Source organism: Panthera tigris, chromosome C1 (genome assembly GCF_018350195.1).
Source record: "Panthera tigris isolate Pti1 chromosome C1, P.tigris_Pti1_mat1.1, whole genome shotgun sequence".
Lineage (NCBI taxonomy): Eukaryota > Metazoa > Chordata > Mammalia > Carnivora > Felidae > Panthera > Panthera tigris.
The window spans coordinates 53,005,262-53,030,521 of NC_056667.1; the positions used below are offsets into that span (position 1 = coordinate 53,005,262).

Here is a 25,260-nt window from a genome sequence, read left to right on the forward strand (position 1 = left end):
AGACTATCTCTAGATTCAGTGTTACCCCAACTAGTTTTTCAGCAGCCTTTTTCTTAAATAGAAATTGACAAGCCAATTTTTAAAGTTTGTATTAAAATGCAAAGGAGCTGAAATACCCAAACAGTCTTATGAAAGAACAAATTTGGAGGACTTCCTCTATATGACTTCAAGATTTACTATAAAGTCCTATCGAGCATTGGGGTTTTGGCATAATGACCGGCAAATAGATCACTAGAACAGAATATGCCCATGCTTAAATGGCAAACTGATTTTTGAAAGAGATGCCAAAACAATTCAATAGGTGAAGAATAGAAATGTTAGAACAACCGATTATCCATATTTGAAATCGTGAACCCTGACCCTTGCCTCAAACCGTACTCTAAAATTAATCTGCAGTGTATTATAGGCCTAAATGGAAAATCCAGGCCAAATGGATATCAACAAAAAAAGGGCACAATAAAAAGCTCTAAGTGTTCTCTCCTGAAAAAAAAAAAAAAAAGCATCAATAAAACTGGCAATAATTATTAGGAAGGGACCAAACAGAAGTTCTAGATTCGAGTAAGTACAATAACTGAAATGAAAAATGTACTATGCATAGCAGATTTGAACAGGCAAAAAACCCAACATGTTAGGAAGATAAGTCAATTGAGAGTATCCAGCCTAAACGATAGAAAGAGAATGAAGAAAAATGAACCATAAAAAGGGTTGGCAATGATGTGGAGAAATTGGTACTCTCGGACATTGCCGGGAGGGAGTATAAAATGGCACAGCTGTTTTAGAAAAATTTAGCAGTTCCTCAAAATGTTAAACACGCTTACCATATGACCTAGGAATCACATACCCAAGAGAATTGAAAATACAATGTCCACATACAAAATTGGACATTAACTTTTTTTTATTTAATGTTTAATTTTGAGAGACAGAGTGCAAGCAGGGGAGGGTCACAGAGAGAGGGAGACACAGAATCTGAAGCAGGCTCCAGGCTCCGAGCTGTCAGCACAGAACCTGACGTGGGGGCTCCAACTCAAGAGAACTGCCAGATCATGACCTGAGCTGAAGTCGGATGCTTAACCGACTGAGCCATCCAGGTGTCCTGGACATTAATTTTCATAGCAGCATTATTCATCATAACCAAAATGGAAATGACTCACATGTCCATCAGTTGATGAGTGAATAAACAAAATGTGGCATATCCATACAATGAAATATTACGTAGCTATAAAAGAGATGGAATACTGATCCTTGTCACTGTACGGCTGACCCTTGAAATCATTATGCTGAGCCAGATACGAAAGGTCACATATTACATGATTCTGTTTATATGAAATACCCAGAATAGGCAAACTCTTAGAGAAAGTAAACAGTTACTAGGGGTCAGGGAAATAGGAGTTGTGGAGTAACTGTTTTCAGGTACAGGGTGTCCTTTTGGAGTGATGAAAATGGTCTGGAATTAGATTGTGGTCATGGCTACACAGCCTTGTGAACATCAACAAATGTACTCAAATTAAAAAAAAAAAAAAAAAGCCTAACTGTACTAAACAGAGGGTGGCATTTTCACACAGTGTTTTAGAGATCCTGAAAGTATCTAATGATAAGAAAACAAGTTAATTACACATCTAGTTCTAATTAGAAAACAATTTAAAATGGGCTATACATCCTATTTCTCTAGTCGATTATAATATTTGAGTACTGCTATTGAGCCGAAGTTATTTTCTCAAAAGTGTACTGCTTAAATATTCTTTTTAAACGTTTTTAAATAAATTTTTTAAAGTTTTTATTTATTTATTTGGAGGGAGGGAGAGAGTGAGAGAGAGAGAGAGAGAGAGAATGTGAGCCTGGGAGGGGCAGAGAGAGAGGGAGGGAGAGAGAATCCCAAGCAGGCTCTGCACTGCCATTGTAGAGCCTGATGCAGGGCTTCAACAACCCTTGAACCATGAGATCATGACCTGAGCTGAAATCAAGAGTCAGATGCTTAACTGGCTACACCACCCAGGCTGCCCTTAAAAATTCTTTTATTGAGAAAATTTAAATAAAAAATAGATGTAGTTATTTAAAAATCTATCATAACACTGGCAATGATAGTATCATGATAGTCAGCTATATAATCCTATTAATTTGAATGGATGGATGGATTTTGAAATGTCCGGTTCTGAGGGAGGTACATCTATGTCAGATGGTTGGGAGAAGCCTACCTTAAGGGAAAAGCCTTTGAGCCAATTTATTAAGTTTTTATTAAATGCCTATACCTAACATCTAATTAAAATCTGTCAAAAACAAGACATTCCTTCCTCCCCACTTTTAAAGTAGGTAAAATAGATCAAAATTTCACTTAAGTATCTTTTCAGTTTGACTTAGTAATTAGTTTTAATTATGTAAAGAATAATATAAGAATTATTTCTGCTGTGTCATAGGACTGTTAAAATTGTGATTTGGGATTTTCACGGGACACTTGCCGTCTGGTATGTCGCAGGTGAAGAGAACACGATTTACCTGCCTGTTATACTCTTGTGTTGCCCTTGGTTACTGGGGTGTTTCCTGCGAGGAAGCCGATTGCCTGTTTCAGGGAATCCACCACAGAATGTGTGCTAAGACTGTGTGATGAGGAAATAGGAAATAAAACTAAAAAACGAACAAAAAGGTCTGCTTGGCGTTCAGTCCTTTAACATGGAGCCCAATGCTGCCACCTAGTGGGAAAATAGTACAGGGAGACCTGCCAAAAAGATTTTTGTGACAAAAGGAATCTTGTGACAAACACGAACATATAGAATGTTTTTAAAAACCTAAGTCTACTTGAAACAATAATTATGAAATCACAGATTATATTAACTCTAGCCAATAATTTAGAAAATACTTTAAAAATGATTTTTGCTAAAAACTGTAATTAAAGGAAAACAATAATTTGGAATTGATTTAGTTACCCTCACTGCTTTAAAATCTTTTGTTTATAAACCAAATCAGTTTTTTAAACGTTAAAAAAATCAATAAAATGAGTGTGCAATTTAAAGCTAGTTTTGAATTGCTACTCTGACTTGTTAGTCTAATTTTTCAAAGGATTTTAATGTGTGTATTTTGATATTTTGAGAGTGCTTATTAAGCATTCTTAGGGGCGCCTGGGTGGTTCACTTGGTTACGTGTCTGACTCTTGATTTCAGTTCGGGTCGTGATCTCACAGTGGTGAGATCAAGGCCCATGTCAGGCTCTGCGATGAGTGTGGAGCCTGCTTACGATTTTCTGTCACGCTTGCTCACTTTTCTCTCACACACGTGCTTGCACACTCTAAATTTTTTTTTAAAAAAAACATACTTAAACCTAAGGTGTAGAATTTGTATACTTTGGTACGCTGAAACTAGTGGGGCACTGAAATTTTACTTTTATTTTTTGGAACGTGCTACAATACTTTTGGAGGATCAGTCCTTCCATTCAAAGACGTAATGTTACTCATGAAGAAAGGCAAGTAGCTGAGAAGCAAAAATTAATGTGAAAATTGAAAACATCTATGCATATATGTAAGGAAGAGACATTTTGTTGTATCCTGAATGTCAGAAAATAAAGGAAAGTGGGTTTTAAAACATTTTTAACTGCGGAAAACAGAAAAACTGTACTTAAATAAAATTTTATGCTTAATGCAGAAAAGAGGAATGAATTCATGTTTGTTTAGGTATAAAGTCCAAAAAGCTGGACTTGAAACCGTAAGAAAGGAATATTAAGGGTTTGATTCAGATTCTAGAAGAACCTGTGCAGTTGTTCATTTTCGGCTTTCCATCTCCTCTGACTTCTCTAATAAGACAAGACTTGGAGAAGCAAAGTGGGGCTAAAGGTTAAGGTGAGGCTGAGGAGCCCTAAGTGGAAGCAGAATTTTCCAAAAAACAATTTGTATATTTAGAGGACACTAAGTCGTTGCATTCCTTTCGGAAGAGCGCGAGTGATAAACGTTGTGAATTTGGACCAGTAGCTGAGGAGCCGAATCAGATTCACTATAAAGTGCCCCAAAGTGGGATGCCCGGGTGGCTCAGTTAGTCAATTAAGTGTCCGACTTCACCTCAGGTCATGACCTTGTGGTTCACGAGATGGAGCCCCGCATTGGGCTCTGCATGGTGGTGCAGAGCCTGCTTGGGCTTCTGTCTCTCCTCTCCTCTCTCTCTGCTCCTTCCCCACTTGTGCATGTGCTCTCTCTCTAAATAAATAAATAAATAAATAGACTTCAAAAAAAAATAAAGAGCCCAAAGGAATCTCACTGAGGGATATTCAAGATGGTGTTTTCATGAATTCTTCCGTGAGCTTTTAAAAACTAGCCTTAAGTTCTGTTCCTGAAGTGAACCTAAATATTGAGCTTAAGACACATCTTAAATATACAACTTTGCCTGTCAAAAAGTGAAACCGTGATATTCCAAATTCACATGGAAATAAAAGAAAATTAGTCTCCATTTACATGAAGATAAAAATACTTTAAAGGAAGAAAATATTTCTTCAAACGCAAAAATAAAATAGCAATTGCATAAGTACAGAATGGGCCTCAGAGTAATTGTGTGCAAAGAAAAAAAATGCATTTTTAAAAATAAGGAAGATTGGAATAATGTAAAGGACACCAACGTGAGAAAAAATGAGTTGGATTCATGGCTCTAACATTTAATAACCTTGTGATTTCAGGCAAGTCCCGTAAGTTATCCAAGCTTCTGTTTTCACACCTATTCACTGGAGATCGTTCCTTTTTTGCTTACTACACAGGGCTGATGTCGGTGATACAGTGTAGACTGTCATCATAATTAAATTTTGTCAGTTTGTCTTTCAGGTGTATTATGGTTTGGATATTTTGCTAATTTGATCCCCACCTGAATAGTAGACATTCTCTTCTACTCAGGACCTTTCTTTAGTGTCTCCAATGCATAAATGCCCATCAGATTGTTTTTTCAGATTTCCAGAGTATATCACTTTCTTTCTTGTAAAATTTTAATCAAGGTTTTAAGTCACATATAATCTGTGTGTTTGCCCACATGCATATATTTAGTGCCTATCTCTTTGATTACCATGTTTGCAATAGAGCTGCTTATTAATTTTTCTAGATTCCAAGATCAAATAGATTATTCTGCTTACAATCTTAGCCTGGCATTCCAGCCCCTCCATGACTGAGGCCAGCTTGCCTTTCCAACCTCATTTGCCCCTCTGCTCTTCCACGGACCAGCCGCTCTGCCCCATCACAGGCCCGTGAGTTCTTACTACCTGCCTTTGCTCAGGCATTTCCTCTCTGCCAGAACAGTCATTCCTGGTATCCTCATGTCCATACCCAGTATCATCTCCATATCCAAATTCTGATGCCTTCTCATCCATGAAACTTTACCTCTCAAACCTTCCTCTCCCATTTTCCCTTCTATGAAAACGCTTGAGCACTTTGCCTCTATTTCTCTTTTGGCATGGTGGTGTTCTCCTTTTAGAAATATGTTTTGTACTTTTCTTACTTCCCCTATGATATGAGCTGTTAGAGGGCACAGTCCAAACTTCATTTTTCTAGGTAACTGTATAGCACACAGCCCAGTGACCTCAATAGTTGTCCACAAAGAAATGGGTGTCTGTGACCTACGAATATGAAATAGAGGGAAGAGTATTTGCCTGTTTTACATATACTCTTCCCCTCTTTTGTGGTCCCCCCCCTTTCTGATCCAGATTACTTCTCCTAGAACACTGAGCTTTGTTTCAAAAATCTTAATTATCATCACCTCCCATTGTACCCAACGATCCTTTCAGTAAAAATTAGATATCTTTGATAGAGTGTATCAGAAAAATTTCGTTTGCTCCCAGTATCATATGGGTGATAATGACGTCCATTTTCATTTTCTCTTCTTACTGCTAATTCTTGTGCTGCTCAGTGGAGTGTTTTGCTGATCTCCTACATCTCACTTGATTCTTACTTCAATGGTGTGTATATATATATACATATACACCATTAAAGTAAGAATATATATACCATTGAGATATATATATATATATATATATATATATACCACTGAAGTGTACTATATATATATATGTGTGTGTGTGTGTGTGTGTGTGTGTGTGTGTGTGTACACACACACACACACACACACACATACACGGTACACAACTGGAAGTCCTTTCGGTGGAAGCACATAATTTCCTACCTGGCTTCTGAGAATAAAGATAGTATATAGAAAGAGAGAAAAATTCAAACTATTGATTTGCTTTATACTAAGACATGAAACATGGATTACTTCATAGCAGGAAGATTCAAGGGAAAGGAATTCAAAGTGTATGATTTCTAGACCCCGGAGTGAGGTATTATTTCTCTCCCTGTCATCTTTGAAAAATGAATTGGGCTGTCAAATAAGTAGCTTTTCAAAATTTAATTTAATGGACTATTTATTAGAGGAAGAACACTAATAAGAAAAAGAGTTCTTTATACCTGAAGCTAAGGGTCTGACAGTGATAGTGTGCACAGTCTGACACGCAGTAAGATCACCAACAGAGGGACTCCAGCAAAAGGCAGATGAAGAGAATAATTAGAGGCTTGATATTGGAGGAATTCCAGTCTCAGTATGCGATTTTGTTGCAGGCAATCTTTATCTAGGGTGGAATCTCTCTCTTTTTTTTTAATTGAGATACAGTTGATATATAACATTATATTGACTTTAGGTTTACAACATGATACTTGCATATATTGTGAAATGTTCACTACAGTAAGTCTAGTTTAACATCCATCACCACACATAGTTACAAATTTCTTTTTTTCTTGTGATGAGAACGTTTACAGTCTACTCTTGCAACTTTTAAATATGCAATACGGTATTAGTCGCCATGTGGTACATGACGTCTCCAGGACTTACTTATCTGTTAACTGGAAGTTTGTACCTTTTAACCACCTTCACCCATTTCACCCATCCCCACTCCCCATCCCCCACCATCTCTGGCAACCACCTATCTGTGTTCTGTATCTATAGTTTAACTGGCTTTGTTCTGCTTGTTTGTTAGATTCCACATATAAGTGAGGTCATACAGTATTTGCCCTTCTGTGTCTGACTTATTTATCATAATGCCCTCAAGGTCCACCTATGTTGTCACGAATGACAAGATTTTCTCCTTTTTTATGGCTAATATTTCTTTTTCTCCCTTTCTCTTTCCCCCTCCCTTCTTGTGTGTGTGTGTGTATGAGAGAGAGAGAGAGAAAGAGAAAGAGAAAGAGAAAGAGATTCTCTGTACCCGTTCATCCATTGATGGACACTTAGGTTGCTTTCGTGTTTTTTTTTTTTTAATGTTTGTTCATTTTTGAGAGAGAGGCAGAGCATGAGTGGGGGAGGGGCAGACAGAGAGGGAGACGCAGAATCCCAAGCAGGATCCAGGCTCCAAGCTGTCAGCACAGAGTGCGATGCAGAGCTTGAACTCAAAAACCTTGAGATCATGACCTGAGCTGAAGTCGGACGCTTAACTGGTTGAGCCACCCAGGTGCCCCAACTCATGTCTTGGTTATTGTAAATAATGCTGCAATGAACATGGGGATCCAGATATCACTTGTGAGTTAATGTTTTCATTTCCTTCAGATAAATACTCAAAAGTAGAATTACTGGATCAAATGGTAGTTTAATTTTTTGAGGAACCTCCATAGTTTTGTTCATAGTGGCTGCACCAATTTATATTCCCAGTAGTGCCTGAATGCTCCCTTTTCTGCACATCTTCACCAATGCTTGTTATCTTGTCTTTTTTTTGTTAAGCTTTTTAATTCCAATATAATTAATATCTTCTGTGTTTTTGATAATAGTCATTCTAATAAGTGTGAGGTGATATCTCATTTTCACTCCTTCCATGGTTGAGGCCGGCATGTCTTTCTAACTTTGTTTGCTGCTGTCTTCCCTGGACCAGCCGATATGTCCCATCACATGTTCCTGTGTTCCTGCCATTGAACATCTTTTCATGTACCTAGTGGCCATCTTATGTCTTCTTTGGACAGTTGTCTATTCATATCTTCTGTCCATTTTATAATAGAGTTGGGTTGTTTTGTTTTGTTTTTTGCTGTTGAGTTGCGTGAGTGCTTTATATATTTTGGACATTAACCCATTATTAGATATATGATTCGCAAATATTTTCTCCTTTAGTAGGTTGTTCATTTTGTTGATGGTTTCCTGTGCTGGGCAGAAGCTTTTTGGTTTCTTGAGCTCCCATTTCTTTGTTTTTACTTTTGTTTCTACTTTTGTTTCCTTTACTTTTGGTGTTAAACCCCAAAATCATCACCAAGACTGATGCCAAGGAGCTCACCACCTGTTTTCTTCTAGGAGTTTTACTGTCTCAGGTTTGCTGAAAAATCTGCTTATGGGGGTTCCTTTCATTAAAAACATGCTTTTCTCTTGCTGTTTTTAAGAGTCTCTCCTTGTCTTTAATGTCTCATAGTTTAGTTATAGTATGTCTCAGTGTATGTCTCTTTTAATTCATCTTGTATGGTACTCTTTGGGTGTTATAGATCTTGATGTCTCTTTCCTCAGGGCAGGGAAATTTTCATCCATTAATTCTTTGAAAAAGTCTTCTGCCCCTTTTGTTCTCTCCTTCCCTTCTTATATTGATCTACTTGATGGTGATTCATATGTCTCTTAAGCTCTCTTCGTTCTTTTTTTTCCCCCATCTCTGATTGGATTAATTCCACTGATCTGTCTTCAAGATCATTAATGCTTTTTTTCTGGGTGATAGTTTGAGAATAGGTGTTAACACCACTTTAACTGTTGGGTAGAATTCACCTGTAAGGCATTTGCTCTTAGACTTTTTTATTGGGAATCTTTTGATTATTAATTCAATTTTGTTACCAATAATTGGTCTGCTCAGATTTTCTATTTCTTTCTGATTCAGTCGTGGAAGATTATATGTTTCAAGAAATTTATTGTAGTTTATCCAATTTGTTGACATAATTTTCTGTAGTAATTATAATTTTTTGTATTTCTGTGATATCAGTTATAACTTCTCTTTTGTTTTCAATTTTGAGTTTTAATTGATTAGTTGACTAACGGTTTATCAATTTTGTTTATCTTTTTAGAGAACAAGTTCTTAGTCTCAGTGATCTTTCCTGTTGTTTTTCGAGTACGTATTTCATTTCTTTCTATCCTGATCTTTATTATTTCTTTCCTTCTAACTTTGGGCTTTGTTCTTATTCTAGTTCCTTTAAGCATAATGTTAGATTGCCGATTTGAGGTTTTTCTTGTTTTTTTTTTTTCTCTTTGTTTTTATTCTCAAGTTAGCTCATATACAGTGTAGTCTTGACTTCAGGAGTAGATTCCAATGATTCATCATTTATACATAACAGCTAGTGCTCATCCCAACAAATGCCCTCCTTAATGCCCATCACCCATTTTCCCCGTATTACTGTAAACTTCCTTCTTAGAACTGCTTTAGCTGTATCCTAAAGATTTCGAACTGTAGTGTCTCCATTTTCATTTGTGTCTAGATATTTTTTTTTGGTATCATCTTTGACTTCTTCATTGACTTACTGGATGTTTAGTAACATGTTATTTAGTCTACATGTGTTTGTGTTTTTTCCAGTTTTTTTTTCTTCTAATTGATTTCTAGTTTTATACTGTACTGATCAGGAAAGATACTTGATATAATACCTTCTATTTTTTTTTAAGTTTTGTTTATTTAAGTAATCTCTACACCCCACATGGGGCTTGAACTCACGACCCCCAGATCAAGAGTTGCATGCTCTTCCGACTGAGCCAGCTAGATGCTCCTTATATTGGTCTTCTTAAATTTATTGAGACTTGTTTTGTGGCCTATCATAAAATCTGTCTTGGAAATTTGTTCCATGTACCCTTGAAAAGAATGTGTATTCTGCTCTTTTGGAGTGGAATGTTTTGTATACATCTGTTAGGTCTATCTGGTCTAAAGTTTATTCAAAGCTACTTATTCATTTTTCTGTCTGAATGACCTATCCATTGATGTAAGTAATGTTTTTTGTTTTTATTTTTTTAGTAGTGTTTTAACATCCCCCACTCTCATTGTATTACTGCCAGTTTTTCCCTATATGCCTGTTGATATTTGCTTTATATATTTAGGTATTCCTAAGTTGGGCACATAAATATTTACAATTGTTATGTCTTCTCGGATTGATTCCTTTATCAATATGTAATGACCTTTTTTTTCTCTTGTGACAGTCTTTGTTTTAAAGTCTATTTTATCTGAGGATGCCTGGTGGCTTAGTTGATTAACCATCTGGTTTCAGCTCAGGTCATAATCTCATGGTTTGTAAGTTCAAGTTCCTTATTGGGTGAGCTTGTGCCCTGCTTGAGGTGAGCACGAGCCCCACTTTGGTTGAGGCCCGCTTCTCTTTCCCTCGTGGGATTCTCTCTCTCTCTGTCCGTCGCTCACCATGCCCTCCCCCACTACTCAAAAAAGATACATAAAGTCTATTTTATCTGAGTATTGATACCCCAGCTGTGTGTTTGGTTTTTGTTTGTTAGCTTCCATTTACATGGACTAGCTTTTTTCTGTCTCTTCATTTTAGTCTGTGTATGTCTTTAGATCTAAAGTGAGTCTTCTGTAGGCAGCATATAGATGGGTCTTGTTCTTTTCATCCATTCTGTGTCTTTTGATTGGCACATTTAGTCCACTTACATTTAAAGAATGATGGAGGAGCACCTGGGTGGCTCAGTTAAGCGTCTGACTCTTGATTTCAGCTCAGGTCATGATCTCATGGTTCATGGAATCGAGCCCTGCAGTCGGGCTATGCACAGATAGCGCAAAGCCTGCTTGGGATTCTTACTGTTTACCCCTCCCCTGCTTGCTCTCTCTTTCAAGATAAATAAACTTTTTTTAACGTTTATTCTTGAGAGAGAGAAAAAAAGGGAGAAAGACACACAGTGCGAGTGGGAAGGGTCAGAGAGAGAGGGAGACACAGAATCTGAAGCAGGCTCCAGGCTTTGAGCTGTCAGCACAGAGCCCAACATGGGTCTCAAACCCATGAACTGTGAAATCATGACCTGAGACAAAGTCAGACGCCCAACTGACTGAGCCACACAGGCACCCCACAAAATAAACTTAAAAAAAAAAAAGTTATTGATTGGTATGTATTCATTGTCATTTTACTTATTTTTTGTAGTTCTCTGTTCCTTTTTTCTCTTGCTCTCTTCCCTTATGGTTTGATGGCTTTCTCTAGTGTTATGCTTAGATTCTTTTCTCTTTTTGTCTGTTATAGGTTTTTAGTTACCACTGGGTTCATATGTAACATCCTATGTGTATGTAGCAGTCTATACTGAGTTGATGGTCACTTACATTCAAACATATTATAAAGCATGACATTTTTACTCCTTCCTCCACATTTTATATATTTGATATCTTATTCTGTATCTTTTTATTTTGTGTATCCCTTGACTAATTTTTGTGCATATAATTGATTTTACTACCTTTGCATTGTAATCTCCTTACTAGTTCTGTAATTGACCTACTACGTTTACTATATGTTTATTTTTGAGACAGAGCATGAGCAGGGGAGGGGTGGAGAGAGAAAGAGATACAGAATCTGAAGCAGGCTCTAGGCTCTGAGCTGTCAGCCCAACGCAGGGCTCAAATTCATGAACCGTGAGATCATGACCGGAGCTGAAGTCAGATGCTTAAGTGACTGAGCCACCCAGGTGACCCGCTCTGTTTATTTTTACCAGTAAGAGTTTTCCTTTCATACTTTTCTTGTAGTTAAAGAATTCCCCTTAATATTTCTTATAAGGCCAAATATAGTGTTCTTGGTTGTAGGTTTTATCCCCTCAGCACTTTGCATATATCCTGCCCTTTCCTCTGGACTGTAAAGTTTCTGCTGAAAAATCAGATGATAGCCATAATTATGGGGTTTCCCTTGTGACTATTTATCTCTTGTCTTTAAGATTCTCTCTTCATCTTTAATTCTTGCAGTTTAATTATTATGAGTCTTGGTGTGGACATCCTTGGGTTCATCTTATTTGGGGCTCTCTGTGCTTCCTGGACCTGAATGTCTATTTCCTTTCCCAAATTAGGGAAGTTTTCAGATGTTATTTCTTCAAATAAGTTGTGCCTCCTTCTGTCTTCTCCTTCTAGGATCCCTATAATGTGAATTTTATTATACTGATGATGTTGCAGAGGTCTCTTAACCTGCCATTATTTATTCTTTTTGCTCTTCAGCTTGGTTGCTTCCTTGCCCTGTCTTCTAGATCCCTGATGCATTCTTTTGCATCCTGTAATCTGTTGATTCCCACTAGTGTATTTCTCATTTCAGCTATTGTATTCTTCACCTCTGATTGGTTTTTCTATTTTCTCTCTCTCTGTTGAAGTTCTGAGTTCATCCACTCTTCTCTTAAGTCTGGTGAGTATATGACCATTACTTTGAACTCTTCATCAGGCATATTGCTTACCTCTGTTTTATTTTTGTCTTCTTTCATTTGGGACATATTCCTCTGTCACTTTGTCCAACTCTGTGCTTGTGTCTATGTGTTAAGTAGGTCAGCTATGTCTCCTGATCTTGAAAGTGGTGGGGTCCTGTTGTAAACTGTAGAGGAATCCCTAGTCACTAGAACCGAGAACTCCAGGAACGTCCCCTGTGTGGCTACATGTGCCCTCCTGTTGTGGCTGAGCTGTGACCGCTGCAGGTGCACTGGTACGCAGGGCTCGTTCCCGGTGAGGCCTGGTTGCAGCTACCTTGGGTGTGCTGGTGGGCAGGGTCTGCCTCCTGTGCTGCTGGCTTGGGGGCCTGGCCGGGGGCTTGCTGGTGGGCAGGGTGGGCGCTCGGCTCGGCTATCTGCGAGGTAGTGAGCCGCCTTGACTGCGAAAGGTGTGCTGGTTGGGTGGGTCTGCTTCCCTCCCCTGCCCAGGGCAGGTCCACAGAGGATTGACACCGGGGGCAGGTGGTGCTAGCAGGGTAGATGAAGAGTGCTAGAACCGAGTCCTGAAAGCCTCTGGCTATCTAGGCTGAGGAGGGGCAACAAAAATGGCACCTGTCAGCACTTTGATTTCCAGAGAAAGCCCCTGCAGATGCCTGCCCCACTGGCACATATCCTAAAACTAGTCAGTAAATCTCCACGTATAGGCCCAGGTGCTTTTCAGACAGTGTCTTTTGTGCTGTATCTTGGGCCGTTTTTAGCTTACTAGCTCTTCAAGGGTGGGGACTCCGTTTCTTACAGCCTTCCAGCTCTTCTGGAGTTAAACCTTGCTGATTTTGAAAGCCAGACATATGGAAATTCCCCTTTCTGGTGCAGGTCCTGAGGGTGCTCGGTGTGTGCGCTGATCCCCTTGCTCCTCTGTGCTGACGATGTCCCTTCCGTTTGTGGGCAGTTGTGCCAGGGCTTTGGTTCCAGACTGCATTTCTGCTCCTCCTACCCTTTGCAACGTAGCCTTCTCTGTACAATTAGCTGTGGAGACTCAGTTGTGTCAGTCTTCAGGCCATCCTCAGAGGCAGTTGCATAGATGTAGTTGTTGCCTCTGTGGGACGAGGTGGGCCCGGGATCTTCCTGTTGCGCCATCTCCCTCCAAGCCCTGGAAGCTGTTTCGAACCCCCTGTGCGCACCTCTGTTCCGCTGGGGTCTGGAACCATTGTGCTTTTCCACCTACTAGTTTGTTACCACTTTTTAAATATCCAGACAGAACCATCATCTAATCTGATATGCAGTTCAGTTTCTTAGCCAGTTGCCTTTCTCAGAGGAATACTGGCATCTAGCATTGCCATTCTGATTCAGTGTGCTTTAGCCAGGTGGGGGGAGCAGAGGCAACGGCAGTTGCTTTTTTTCTTTCCCCAAAGTGTTGAGAGAACACTCAGAAGCTGGTTCATATTTTTCAAACAGTCCCTCAAGTGATTTTGAATTAGAAATCCTGATTTGTTTTCATAAACGAGTTTGTGTAATTTTTTGATAGCTTTGTTATTTATCCTACTTTGTTTTTACACCAAATCAGAAGAATTGCCTTTCTTATAAACATCCTTAAGGAATAAACCAATTTTTAATTTAGGTATTTACATCAATTGTGCTTTTTTCTCCTAGGTGTCCTCTTTAAGAAATGAAAAACGAGGTTCATCATCTCTCCTCTCTGCCCCAGAAGGCGGTTCCGTGGAATTTGTTGGCCAGCATCCTCAGGGCACAGGAGCATATTACATGGAAACCTACTTAAAAAAGAAGCGTGTATACTGAGTTAAGTTTTCTCCTTAGAGCCTCCTAAGGTTTTTTTGCAGTATCTCTGCTGTTCATCGCTGCCTTAACTACATTCAGACTAGCCATATCCTTTAAATACGGGTTTCTAATTTCCCAGAAGGAACTGTATAGTGCAGCAAGCAGAATTGCCAAATAAAAAGTAAGTAGCAATAAGACAATTGAGGACATTTTCCATTAGCATTAGATGCATCTTAATGTGGTATTAACTTACAGTCCACTGAAGAATTTAACAATGTTCCGGTATTCCTTGTCTAGGACTGGGAATAATTTTGACACCAGATATAAAAGTGTGAAGCAATAAATGGGAAACAGTCTTGTTTCCTGAGCCTTAGAAGAATGAGTTTCTTATATGCCAGTGTGCATTTCAGTTGACTTTCCCTAGAAATAACTCATAGATTTTTAGGACTTTTTCCTAGAACTATAAGATTGCGAGTACAAAAATGCAGTGGTGGTAATGCAAACTAATTACCCCCACGCCAGCCCTGCAGTATAAAACCCAGAGTGATAGTGATATCCAAGTTATACACAACTACGGATGCTTTACTTTTAATGTTACATACCATTTATACCTTTTGTGAAAAACAAGGTATTTTTTAAAAAATTAGCTTTGGTGAAGTTATTTCAGGGGTTGGCAGCCTACACCCTGGGGTCAAGTTCAGTCATCCCTGTTTTTATATCGTCTGCAAGCTGAGAGTGATGTTTATATTTTTAAGTGAAGTAGAAACGATTTGAATTCTTGAAGTTCAAATTTCAGTGTCTATAAAATTTTATTGGAACACAAATCTGTTCATTCATTTACATACTGTCTATGGCTACTTTTGTGCTCTCGTGGCAGTGCTGAGTAGCTGTGACAGAGATCATATGGTCTGCAAAACCTAAAATATTGTCTGGACCTTTTGTGGGGAAAGTGTGCTAACCCTTGATCTAATAGCACGAATTCCCTAATCCTTTAACTTTTGCAACAGACTTGTAAGCAGCAAGCAATATAGTTTCTGCATCTGGTTTCATGGCATAAACTAGTAATGATCTAATTGCTACAACAAGGTCTATTTTGATCCTCAAATGCCCTATTTCCACACTCAGTACTGCTCTTTCTGAAGGAGTACTATGGAGTAAGTGTGTAACGATTTTGAGTTAGCGAGTTGTACCTCACTTTCTGCTTTGTCTCTTACTCTTTTGTAGTATTAGGCTGAAAAGTTAATTCAATTTACTTCTGTAAGAATTGTGTTTATTGCATATAACTTTCAACATCACCATTTCCTGAAGACTTTGGTGTTGAAAAACCCTTTGCTGTCTAGGAATTTCCACGTTTGTTCCTTGTTATGAGACTGTAATTGAGGATATGGAGTTTAGGTGTCTCAATGATCCTAGTCTTTCTGAAATCAGATTAAATAGTAATTCGGTTGGGAGACACGTTTTGACTATAAGGTACCCTATTTTAATTATGAAGTTTAAAATTAGTACACATATTGTAGGACTTGTAAAAAAAATTTACTCGGTCTAATTCATTTTACATATTAACTTCTATTCGAAAATGACAGCTACAAAGCTAATGTCTGAGAAGTAAACTGCCTCTAAGTAACTGGCACCAGTTTTTAACTCAGCAGATGAATAATGGTTTCTCCACATTCTGTACTTCACCTTCCCATCTCCCACTGCATTAAGCATTTTCAGTGCTTAGTCACACCTCTCCCACAGTAAACGTAAATCAGAGCTGCAAAATGAAAGCACAAAGAGGTTGAAGGAACGAAAAGAGATTCTGGATTAGAGCACATGAGGATCTGCCATCTGTACTGGCCTGTGCCCTGTCAACAGATAAATCAAGTGGTATGTGTTTGCAATGAGGACCATTACCAAACTCCCCCACCCCCTGCAAAGTCTATACTGTTATTTTTCTATGTAAACAAATTGTCTGAATGCTTTGAAAGTGAAATCTTAATATTAAAAGGCATATGCATGTGAAGTCTCTAGTATATTTATTTGTATAAAGAGTAAACAAAAGTGCATATAGAGTGGCCACAGGTTTGATACAGACAGAGACCTTGGTGATGTAGGGTTATTGAACAAATTTAAATGGCAAGTTTATTGTTGCCATTGCATCAATCCAGAACTCTTTCAGGCTCAAAAGGTGAAAAGTAATGACATCAAATAGCATTGACAGAGGTTTTCATTCTTGGTCATAAAGGTCTTACAGTTCACACTGAATCAGATGAGACATTTTTGATTACCCAGCTACCTCCAAGCAAACTGAAAACGGTCTAGTAGATCCTGAACCCTCGTAGACGGTTAGGTACTAAAACAGTGACTGGTTGCATCCAAAACCAGTGCTGGAACAGCTTACCCCGAAGAGGTTGAGTTCTAAAAGGATCTACGTGGGCATCTCTGAAAAGCATGTAGGACAGTATCCAGGGTCTTGGAGTCAGTTCTGATTAAAGATGCACTGGCACAGGCTTGGTTCTCAAGAATGAACATGCAGCAAAGTATCTATTCCACAGCCGTCCCCCTGGGTATGAGCCATTCAAAAATCAGTACTTGGTCACCCGAGGGGGCAGGAGCTAAGCCACTGAAGAAACAACTCAAACTTTAAGTCCTACTGGTGACAGGAATACACTCATCTTTGTATAGAAACAATGATCTACTAACTGGTATCTAATATTTCAAGAATGCTTGGCCTATCACTGTATAGATACTGAAATTCGAGGGCAGGTTAGAGTACTAAGTCCATCCATCTTTATCTTCAATTTATCTGCCAGAAAGCATTTCAGATCAACTGGCAGCTGGGAACAAGTGCTGGGGTCAGCTCCTCTTGTTTTCTCTTGTGCAACTGTGATGGTAAACTAGCCAAACAAAATCTTTCCAAAAGGAGGAGTGCTTAAGTGCTTTCTGTTGTTGTGGTTGCCATCATTTGTTACTGGTGCCAAATTTAAAGAGGGAAGTACTTACACATAATGAGCACCGCAGTGTGCCTTGTACACGCCCAAATACAAATTTTTTCCATTAAAATTTCTTTTTAAAATGGCTCGGTATTGGTTGGGAAAGGAGGACTTGATACACAGGAGTTTAAAGGCTATTCATGCTTCTTATTTTAAAAGTGCTTCTAAAAGTGCTTCAAATCCTTTAATTAGGTTCTGAAAAGTTGTCCTATTAGTTGGTTGGAATTCCCAGCACTTTCTCATGAGTTGATAAACCTGTGAGGAGGAAAAAAAAAGGTAGATGACTTTCCTTATTACTCCATTACTCTTGTTAACTGAAAGTATTATTTATGAACTATAGTTATCACATTTCCTAGATCTTAACATTTGAGAAGCTCATGAATTGACCTTCCAAAAAATCCACGTCATTATATCTCAGTATAGACTCCCATTTCCTCACTGGTCGTTCTTAGACCTTTGAGATGCACTGAAGAATACGTACGAGTGAAAGTCTTAAAAGCTCAATTCACTTGAGAATACAGAAAACCGAGTGTCATAAATGCTACGGACTCCAGTACAGTTACAGTTGTCCCGTGAACAACACGGATTTGAGCTGTGCGGGTCCAGTTATCCCCGGAGCTGTTCGACTAAATATAATACAGCGCTATAAAAAACATTTGCAGAACCGTACTACTTGTTATCAGGAAGGCTTCCAGTCAACACTAAAGTTACATTCAGATTTTCAGCTGTAGGAGGTCAGCGCCCCCAATGCCACAAAGGTCAAGGGGTTGACGGTACCCATACTTGTCACAATCCAGCTACACCAGAATATGCTCCTTTAGGGTGCTCGCTGAGGTGAGCCTACTTCTGGAGGGAATCCTTACTTTCAGCATAGCTGTCATCTGCCCCAAAGATGATTTGTCAGACGTCTGATCTGAGATCCAGCTTTAGAAAGTTACTTTAAAAACTACTTTTCTACTACTTTCCACTCCTCCACCTCTACCCCCAAACCCTTGCTCGAGGAGTTCAAGCCCTGAAAACATAATACAAATTGAGTTTAGTACTGTAAAATGGCCCACAGATACCTCATCTGGGCAGTTAGGTGGACAGGGCAAACGTTTTCCTTCTTTTAACGTGTTCACAAGTCTTGTGACTGTCATCTGGCCATGCGTTGGGCCTATCATTTTCAGGAACAACTATGTAAAGTAAAACCAAAGAAAATACTTTAGCACATATTTATGTAACACCAGGTTAAGGTAAAATTCCTAGAATTAACTGGAAATTAATAAACAGACTCTTCTCCTTACCAACCGTAAATGAGAGTTCAAAATCTTGATTCACTCTCAATGGTTAGTCTATAATCTAGCTCTCAGACTCTACCAACCATTCCCTCCCCTGGTTGAAGGGCCTGTCCCAGTGACAATGATCTCATTTACGAACACATGAGGCTCAACCAAGGTCCTACGCGCTGCTCCCCCATTCTCCCAGGAAACTGTCCCTGGACTCCTCACACAGGTAAGATCCTTGAAAACTGGTGTTGTTTTCTAGAACTTTGGCTCGTACTGAAACAGGACTGGAGAGAGCCACAAATAAGTGTCAAGTGGCAACCACGTCAAATGGAAAAGTGACACTGTCCATTATAACACACTGACTAGAGTCTACGCAAGAACAAAATTTACACATTTTAACTGGGTGTGAGGTTCAGATGAAGGGACAAGGAAGACTTACTGCCATGGGGCTGGAATCGGAGTCACAGTAAGTGAGCAGCTCATGCAGAGTCACTCCAAACGACCAGACGTCAGAGGCGATATAAAATTTACACTGAATTAAACATTCTGGAGCATACCTGAAAGAATGCAGAACGTGAAACTTCATTTTTCGGGGAAGGATATTTCAATAAACATTATAGAGTAATTCTGAAAAATCACCTCTTTGGTTTTTCTTGGTGTTTAATACATTAACCACACATACGCTGAAGTACACATCTGACATGTCCAACAATACTGTTACAGGCTCTCTGTAGCAGAGTTACTTTAAAATATTAGTTTGCGCTCATTTCACGGAGCACGTGTTGTCCACGAGGAGGAGGTGGCAGAGGACGGAAGGCCCCAGGTTTTCTTTCAAGTTCAAAATTAGCAATGACCTCGCTGCCCAGCCCTCTTCCAAGGTCAACTGTTCCAGTAGATGATACCCAACTGCCCAAGACAGAAATGGAGCCCCCCTGCCCATATCTAGTTTTCTAAATACTTTTCAAACCTACTCCTCTTAAGCCCCAATGTCACTGTCCCAGTTCACACCCTCATGAGTTCTGGCTGCATCAGACTTCCTGGCTCTAGTCTTGTTCCCCTCCCATCCACAGTGATCTTTTTAGATTCTCCACCCCCACTCCCACCCCTACCCTCTCCTGCCGGGGAGGAGCAGAGAGACACAGAATCCCGAGCAGGCTCCATACTCAGTGCAGAGCCAGACATGGCTCGATCTCACAACTGTGAGATCATGACCTAGGCCTAAGTCAAGAATCAGACGCTTAACCGACTGAGCCACCCCGGTGCCCCCACAGTGATTTTTTTTTTTTTAAACAAAAGCTGCCATTCTTAAACCCTCTCATGGTATCCCAAAACTCTTGGGGTAGAGGGAGTGCTAGCTCTGTGACTCGGCTTCCAGTGCTCTGCCTTAGCAAGTCCTTGAGACCTCCCACTTCGTGATCCAGCCACACCGAGCTGATTCAGGTCCTGGGACAGTCACTGCTCTCATCTCATTCTTGCTAGTCACACATGCCGCCTTCTAACCATTCTTCTAACCCCCATGGATCTTTTTAAAATCTTATGTTTACAAGACTTCCAGAAAACCAAGCCTGAACCCTTCTATGCTTATGATACTATGATATTGGCTGTCCCATCCATTAAATTCTCAACTCAGTCTGCTTGTTCACCACATATCTCTGAGAGTACCCAACACAAAGCAGGACCCTGATACACACTGATGAATTCTGAATAAGGCTTAGGCTCCATAGGTGGGAGAGATCTACGTTTGTGTCTATGCAGGATGCACCTCAGAGGAACCACTCTGTTCTGTAGGAGCCATGGAGTAGGGGCTTAAACAGACTCTCCCCTGGATGGTGCTCCAGGCTGCAAGGGGTCAGTCAGGCTGCAGCCTCCTGACCAAGATACCCCGGTGATCTGTAAGCAGACAGCCAAGTTGTGTGCCGGGCGTGCTGTGCTCTGCTCTGTCTGGGACCTCCCTGCACTGGTCAGAGCCTACTTCATCACCTCCTTCCCATTCTGTGCGAGCATGTGACCCCTGCAATGACTGACGGGGGCAAGGACTGTGTCAGTGAATGCTCTCTCCTGGGAAGCTGGAGATGCTGACTGGGTGGCTCATGTCCTCCCCTCCTTGGAAGATGGTATCGTATAAACCTCAGGCATTTCTGTGCGGGTTGCTTTTAGGGAAACAGTCTAAAAGAGGTTTCTTGAAGGCAAAGCTCAATCAATCCCAAATGTTCTAAGCTCTTTCTAACCTTGACTTAGGCAGGAGGAATAAAAGACATTAACATAACATTAGACTCAGTTACCAAAACACAGGGCTGTCCCGATCATCCTTGACTGTGTAGTACTCTTTGTCGGTTTCAATGGCTTTGGTTAAACCGAAGTCTCCAATTTTCACTTGGTGCTCACTCTCAACGAGGACATTTCTTGCTGCTAAGTCCCGGTGAACGTACTGCCGAGACCCCAAGTAGTCCATCCCCTGAGGGAGAGAAGTCAATGTAGAGTCATTTGTTAACGGTCAGTTCAGGCCGTGTTTTGTATCCATCGCTGCATCTCAGGAAAGCACAAATGCCGTTTCATTTACCTGTCATGCATTTTTGTTGTTGTTGTTTTTACTTTAATGCAAGTAAAACCAACCCAATTCAAAGAAATACATATTAAATCACCCATATTAACAACTCAGCTCGTTTTGTCAGTACTGGCTAATTTTCATCCAAATCATGCAGAGCAATATGAACTCAGGTACAATTACTGGAAAGCTTCCCCCTGCAGTCTAATTACAAACCAATTACCCAGGACAGAATGCCTGATTTTTTAATCTTTAACATGCTTTTTTTTTTTTACCTTACAAATCTGAACAGCATATTTTAACTGTTGTTTGAGGTTAATTTTGTTCTTATTCTTTGGAAGATATTCCTTAAGGCTTCCTGAAGGTAGAAACTCCATGATGAGCTTAATACCATTTCCTCCTGTCAAGAAAAGAACACCCATCAGGACAAGGCTGCCAGATGAAGGAACTGTGGGGGAGTAGAGGGTGCAGGATCAGGAGACACAGGCCCCGAACTGATTTCAGTGTCACTCCCCACCCCGAATCCCAGGCAAGCTACTTAACCTCTTTAAGCCCCTGAACCTCAGGATCCTCAGCAGTGAAAAGAGATAGTGACACGTGTGTACAGAACCCAGTCATCAGCACCCCGTGAGCTAACAGTGCTCTGCGAACAACCACAGATGACTGATTTTTAAAACTTATGAGCCACATCATTTCATTACCAGTTTTAGAGTATAATATGTGGGTGTTATATTGGCTTGTAAAAAAAGAGATACTTATTAGTAAATACCACTTGCCACCTTGATCGGTGGCACTGGCCGTATAACCCCAGAAGCTCCCTTAGTTTTCACACCAACCCCACTTTGCACAACATACCGTCTTCTGTACAGATGCCTTTGTACTTCACAATGTTCTCATGATAGAGGTTCCTTAAGATTTCAATTTCCTTCTTCAGATCAGCTATGTGGTTACCTCCACTCTCAGGCTTCAGGGATTTGACAGCCACCTGCTCCCCGGTATTGTCACCCTCAGGGTCGTATCTGCAGAGCTCAACCTTCCCAAAGTGGCCCTGGAAGGAAAGATGCACGTGCCTGATGAGAAAAGCCCCACCCCGGGCCAGCAGGAACACTCAGAAGATGACGCTTGCTCCTCGTGCTGTTCCCACGAAGGCCAGGGGTACACAGCACAGTCGACCTTACAGGCAGCAAACTGCCCCCCCACCCTTCCCCACCCATCACAGCCCCTTCTCTCTTGGTCCCACATGCCATCCCCTCTATTACTGAGCTAAGACAAGGAAGTATCAGGGGACTATTGAACCAACACATCGATCCCAGTTTCCGTGAAAACACAGCCCACAAGGAAGGTTATTTCTGGACCTGCAGGATGACTATGGCATTCTCTGACAGCCACGGGCCCAGGCAGCGGGGCAGGCGCCACGACGTGGCTGAAAAGGGCACTGCGCGATGGGTGTTCAGGAGACGTGGGGTCAGACTTCTCCTGAGCCACCGGACAGGGAAGGCCCAGTGACCCAGTCTTCTGAGCTGGCTCCAGAGGCACTTGATGTGCACAGACCCTCAGGGTGTTGTGAGGCACTAAGGACACTGTTATGTGCCCAGCACACGGCCCGGGCACACAGAAGACACTCCACACAGGACATAGTCTGTGTTCGCTTAACTCAACTATTGAAAATCTGTATTTAGACACAAATCCCAGTAGCTTTTCTGGTCACCTTAACCGTTAGGAAACTCCCATTCGAGGTCCAAGGGAAAACTGACATTCTGTGTGGCCTTCTGTGTAGTAAATATCCCTTATTTAAGCAGCCGCACAGCAAAGTCCAAGATAGGGACTTTTCTGTTTCTACCACATCTATACCTATTCCCCCATATCTCTCTCTTTCCATTCTCTTCCACCCCTTGGAGAAAAATCGAGTCTGGAGGGAGCAGACCAACATCCTGTGTGCATATCCAGCCACCTGGACAGGCAGGTATATGCACACTGCTGCCGTGTGCCAAGTGGAGACTCCTCCATAATTCCAGTAGCCCAGGGAAAACCCAGTGAGATGCCTTCTCTTCATAAATCTTGGCCCAGAAACAGAGAGAATGGAGAGTGGTTTTAGACGCAGAAGAGGTCAGACGGTCAGCAGGGGACTCCAGCCTAACTTGCCTCTCCCAAGTCACGGATTCTCTTCAAGAACCGCTTTTCAAAATGTGTGGGATCCACTTCGGTTGCCGGCTTTCGTTCTGAAACAATGTCTGGATCTAGGAGAGGAGGAAAGAAACCATGCTAAAAAGGAGTGACTGCCGTCCACAGGCTCCTAGTTATTCTGCTGCTTCCCCGGGGAACTGGCTGGTCTCATGCAAACACTGCACGACAGGGTCTTACTCTGCTCCTCCAGTTTATTGATGTCTCTCATGATGGCTCGGAAGAAGGGTCTCTGGTTGGGGTCATAGTTCATACAGCGGGTCATGAGGTCAGCCAGCTCCTTACAAGATGGTGTCACTGGCCGGCACCGGCTTTCATAGAATCGCTCTTTCTGTAAAGAAGAAAACCACATGGGAGAAACCAAAGGTACCACTCACTAACCCTTCAGCGCCAGTTACCATCCTAATTTATTTCCCCGATAGCTCTGCATAAAAGCAGGTTTCACAAACCTGTGTTACTATTGCCTAATTCCGGCCTGGGGAAATGTTAGTCCCCATACTAAAATCCAAATTCAAGTCAGATGGGCGGTAGACCCAGGCCTGAACCTGCTGCATTCTAGTGCAGTCATGCAGCCTTCCTGGAATACAACTTGGCAGACTCTTCAAATCCTTTGACTCATTAATTCCAACTATAAAATGACTCAGAAGTCAGATATAAACAAAGATTTATGTTCAAAGATACTCCCTGCAGAATTAGACAGCACATTACAAATTTAAAAACAACCTAAACGCCAAATATAAAATTAGTTAAGTAAATTTGAGCTTAATGAAACAACTCTTACGTTAAATTTGTAAAATTGTAAGACATATTTAATTATGCAGGAAAGTACTCCCAATATTAAATTAAGAAGTAGAGCCTATATAACTATATCTAGCATGGTCTCGGTTGTGTTTAAACAAGACAGAAACAGACTGAAAGACAAAATACCAAAGGGCTAACTAGTGGTGAGGAGCGACTGAAATATGATGACTGCTGTTTTTTCTTTTTCATAGTTTTCTATATTTTCCAATTTTCAACTGTTTATTACTTCAAAGTTCTAAAACAAATAATTGATACTACTTTTAAAAATTAAGGGGCACCTGGGTGGCTCAGTCGGTTAAGCGTCCGACTTCAGCTCAGGTCATGATCTTGCGGTCCGTGAGTTCGAGCCCCGCGTCGGGCTCTGTGCAGACAGCTCAGAGCCTGGAGCCTATTTCAGATTCTGTGTCTCCCTCTTTCTCTGCCCCTCCCCTGCTCATGCTTTGTCTCTCTCTCTGTCTCAGAAATAAATAAACGTTAAAAAAATTCAGAAAAAAATAAAAAAAAAAATAAAAAAATAAAAATAAAAATTAAGTGAAACCATGACCTTCCAGTTAAAAAAAAAATGTTTATTTATTTTTGAAAGACACAGAGAGAGCACAAGTGGGAGACAGACCGAGAGAGAGGGAGAGACAGAATCCGAAGCGGGCTCCAAGTTCTGAGCTGTCAGCACAGAGCCCAATGCAGGGCTTGAACCCACAAACTAAGAGATCATGCCCTGAGCCGAAGTCGGACACTTAATCGACTGAGCCACCCTGGCACCCCTACCCTCCAGTTTCTAGTGAATCTCATGAGTACTGGTTTCTCCTCTGTCCCTGGGGATCCTTGTTGGAAGTGGGGAGACCTCAGAGGATGAGGAAGAGGAGGAGCTGGAACTGAGCTGGGAGCTGCTCTCGCCTCTCAGTGTCACACTCGCTTCCCCGCTCTGGCACAGCCAGGTGGAAAGGCCATCCAAACCCATCAAGGGTACTTGGGAGGAGAGAAGGAGCCCTCTTTTATCAAAGGTACAGGCCCTTCCTTACGCCATTCCTGCATGCTGCTTAGCCCTGAGTACACAGCAGGTGCTCAATAGATACTGACTTTTCTCCAAAAACCCTAGAATGAAAATCCCAAATAGCAGAGTTATAGATCTGAGGGCTTCCCTGCTGGTTTTGACTTAACTCCACTTTCCCAAGCCCTGTACTATGTTTACCTGGCCAAAGTTAACTGGTTAAACATTCTACCTCTTCAGGATCTCCTACAGGTGCACCCTCCACTCTGGATTTCCATTGCCACCTCCTGTCTCTGTCCTCACCACTGAGAGCCTCAAAGCATGTGGTCACTCCTTAGCCTGTCCATCCTAACCATGGTGTCTAGAAGACCCGTCCCCATGCCGACCTCTAAGCACC

General features: G+C 40.9%; 2 protein-coding genes across 3 annotated transcripts in view; one reads left to right on the forward strand and one right to left on the reverse strand.

The window, feature by feature from the left end:
* Positions 1–16,020, forward strand: part of RAVER2 (ribonucleoprotein, PTB binding 2) — a 94,623-nt gene extending 78,603 nt beyond the window's left edge. For both annotated transcript variants that reach the window (XM_042997474.1, XM_042997475.1), the window contains exon 12: positions 13,980–16,020. In XM_042997474.1, coding sequence (XP_042853408.1) covers positions 13,980–14,126 — 147 coding nt within the window. In that variant the 3' untranslated portion in view covers positions 14,127–16,020. The remainder of the gene's footprint in view (positions 1–13,979) is intronic.
* An 86-nt stretch (positions 16,021–16,106) lies between these two features.
* JAK1 (Janus kinase 1) overlaps positions 16,107–25,260 on the reverse strand; it is a 128,218-nt gene continuing 119,064 nt past the window's right edge. The window contains exons 18-25 of the mRNA XM_042997473.1: positions 23,255–23,405; positions 23,036–23,130; positions 21,749–21,941; positions 21,169–21,293; positions 20,631–20,803; positions 18,788–18,905; positions 18,145–18,255; positions 16,107–17,335 (exon numbers count right to left, since the gene is read on the reverse strand). Coding sequence (XP_042853407.1) covers positions 17,228–17,335; positions 18,145–18,255; positions 18,788–18,905; positions 20,631–20,803; positions 21,169–21,293; positions 21,749–21,941; positions 23,036–23,130; positions 23,255–23,405 — 1,074 coding nt within the window. The 3' untranslated portion in view covers positions 16,107–17,227. The remainder of the gene's footprint in view (positions 17,336–18,144; positions 18,256–18,787; positions 18,906–20,630; positions 20,804–21,168; positions 21,294–21,748; positions 21,942–23,035; positions 23,131–23,254; positions 23,406–25,260) is intronic.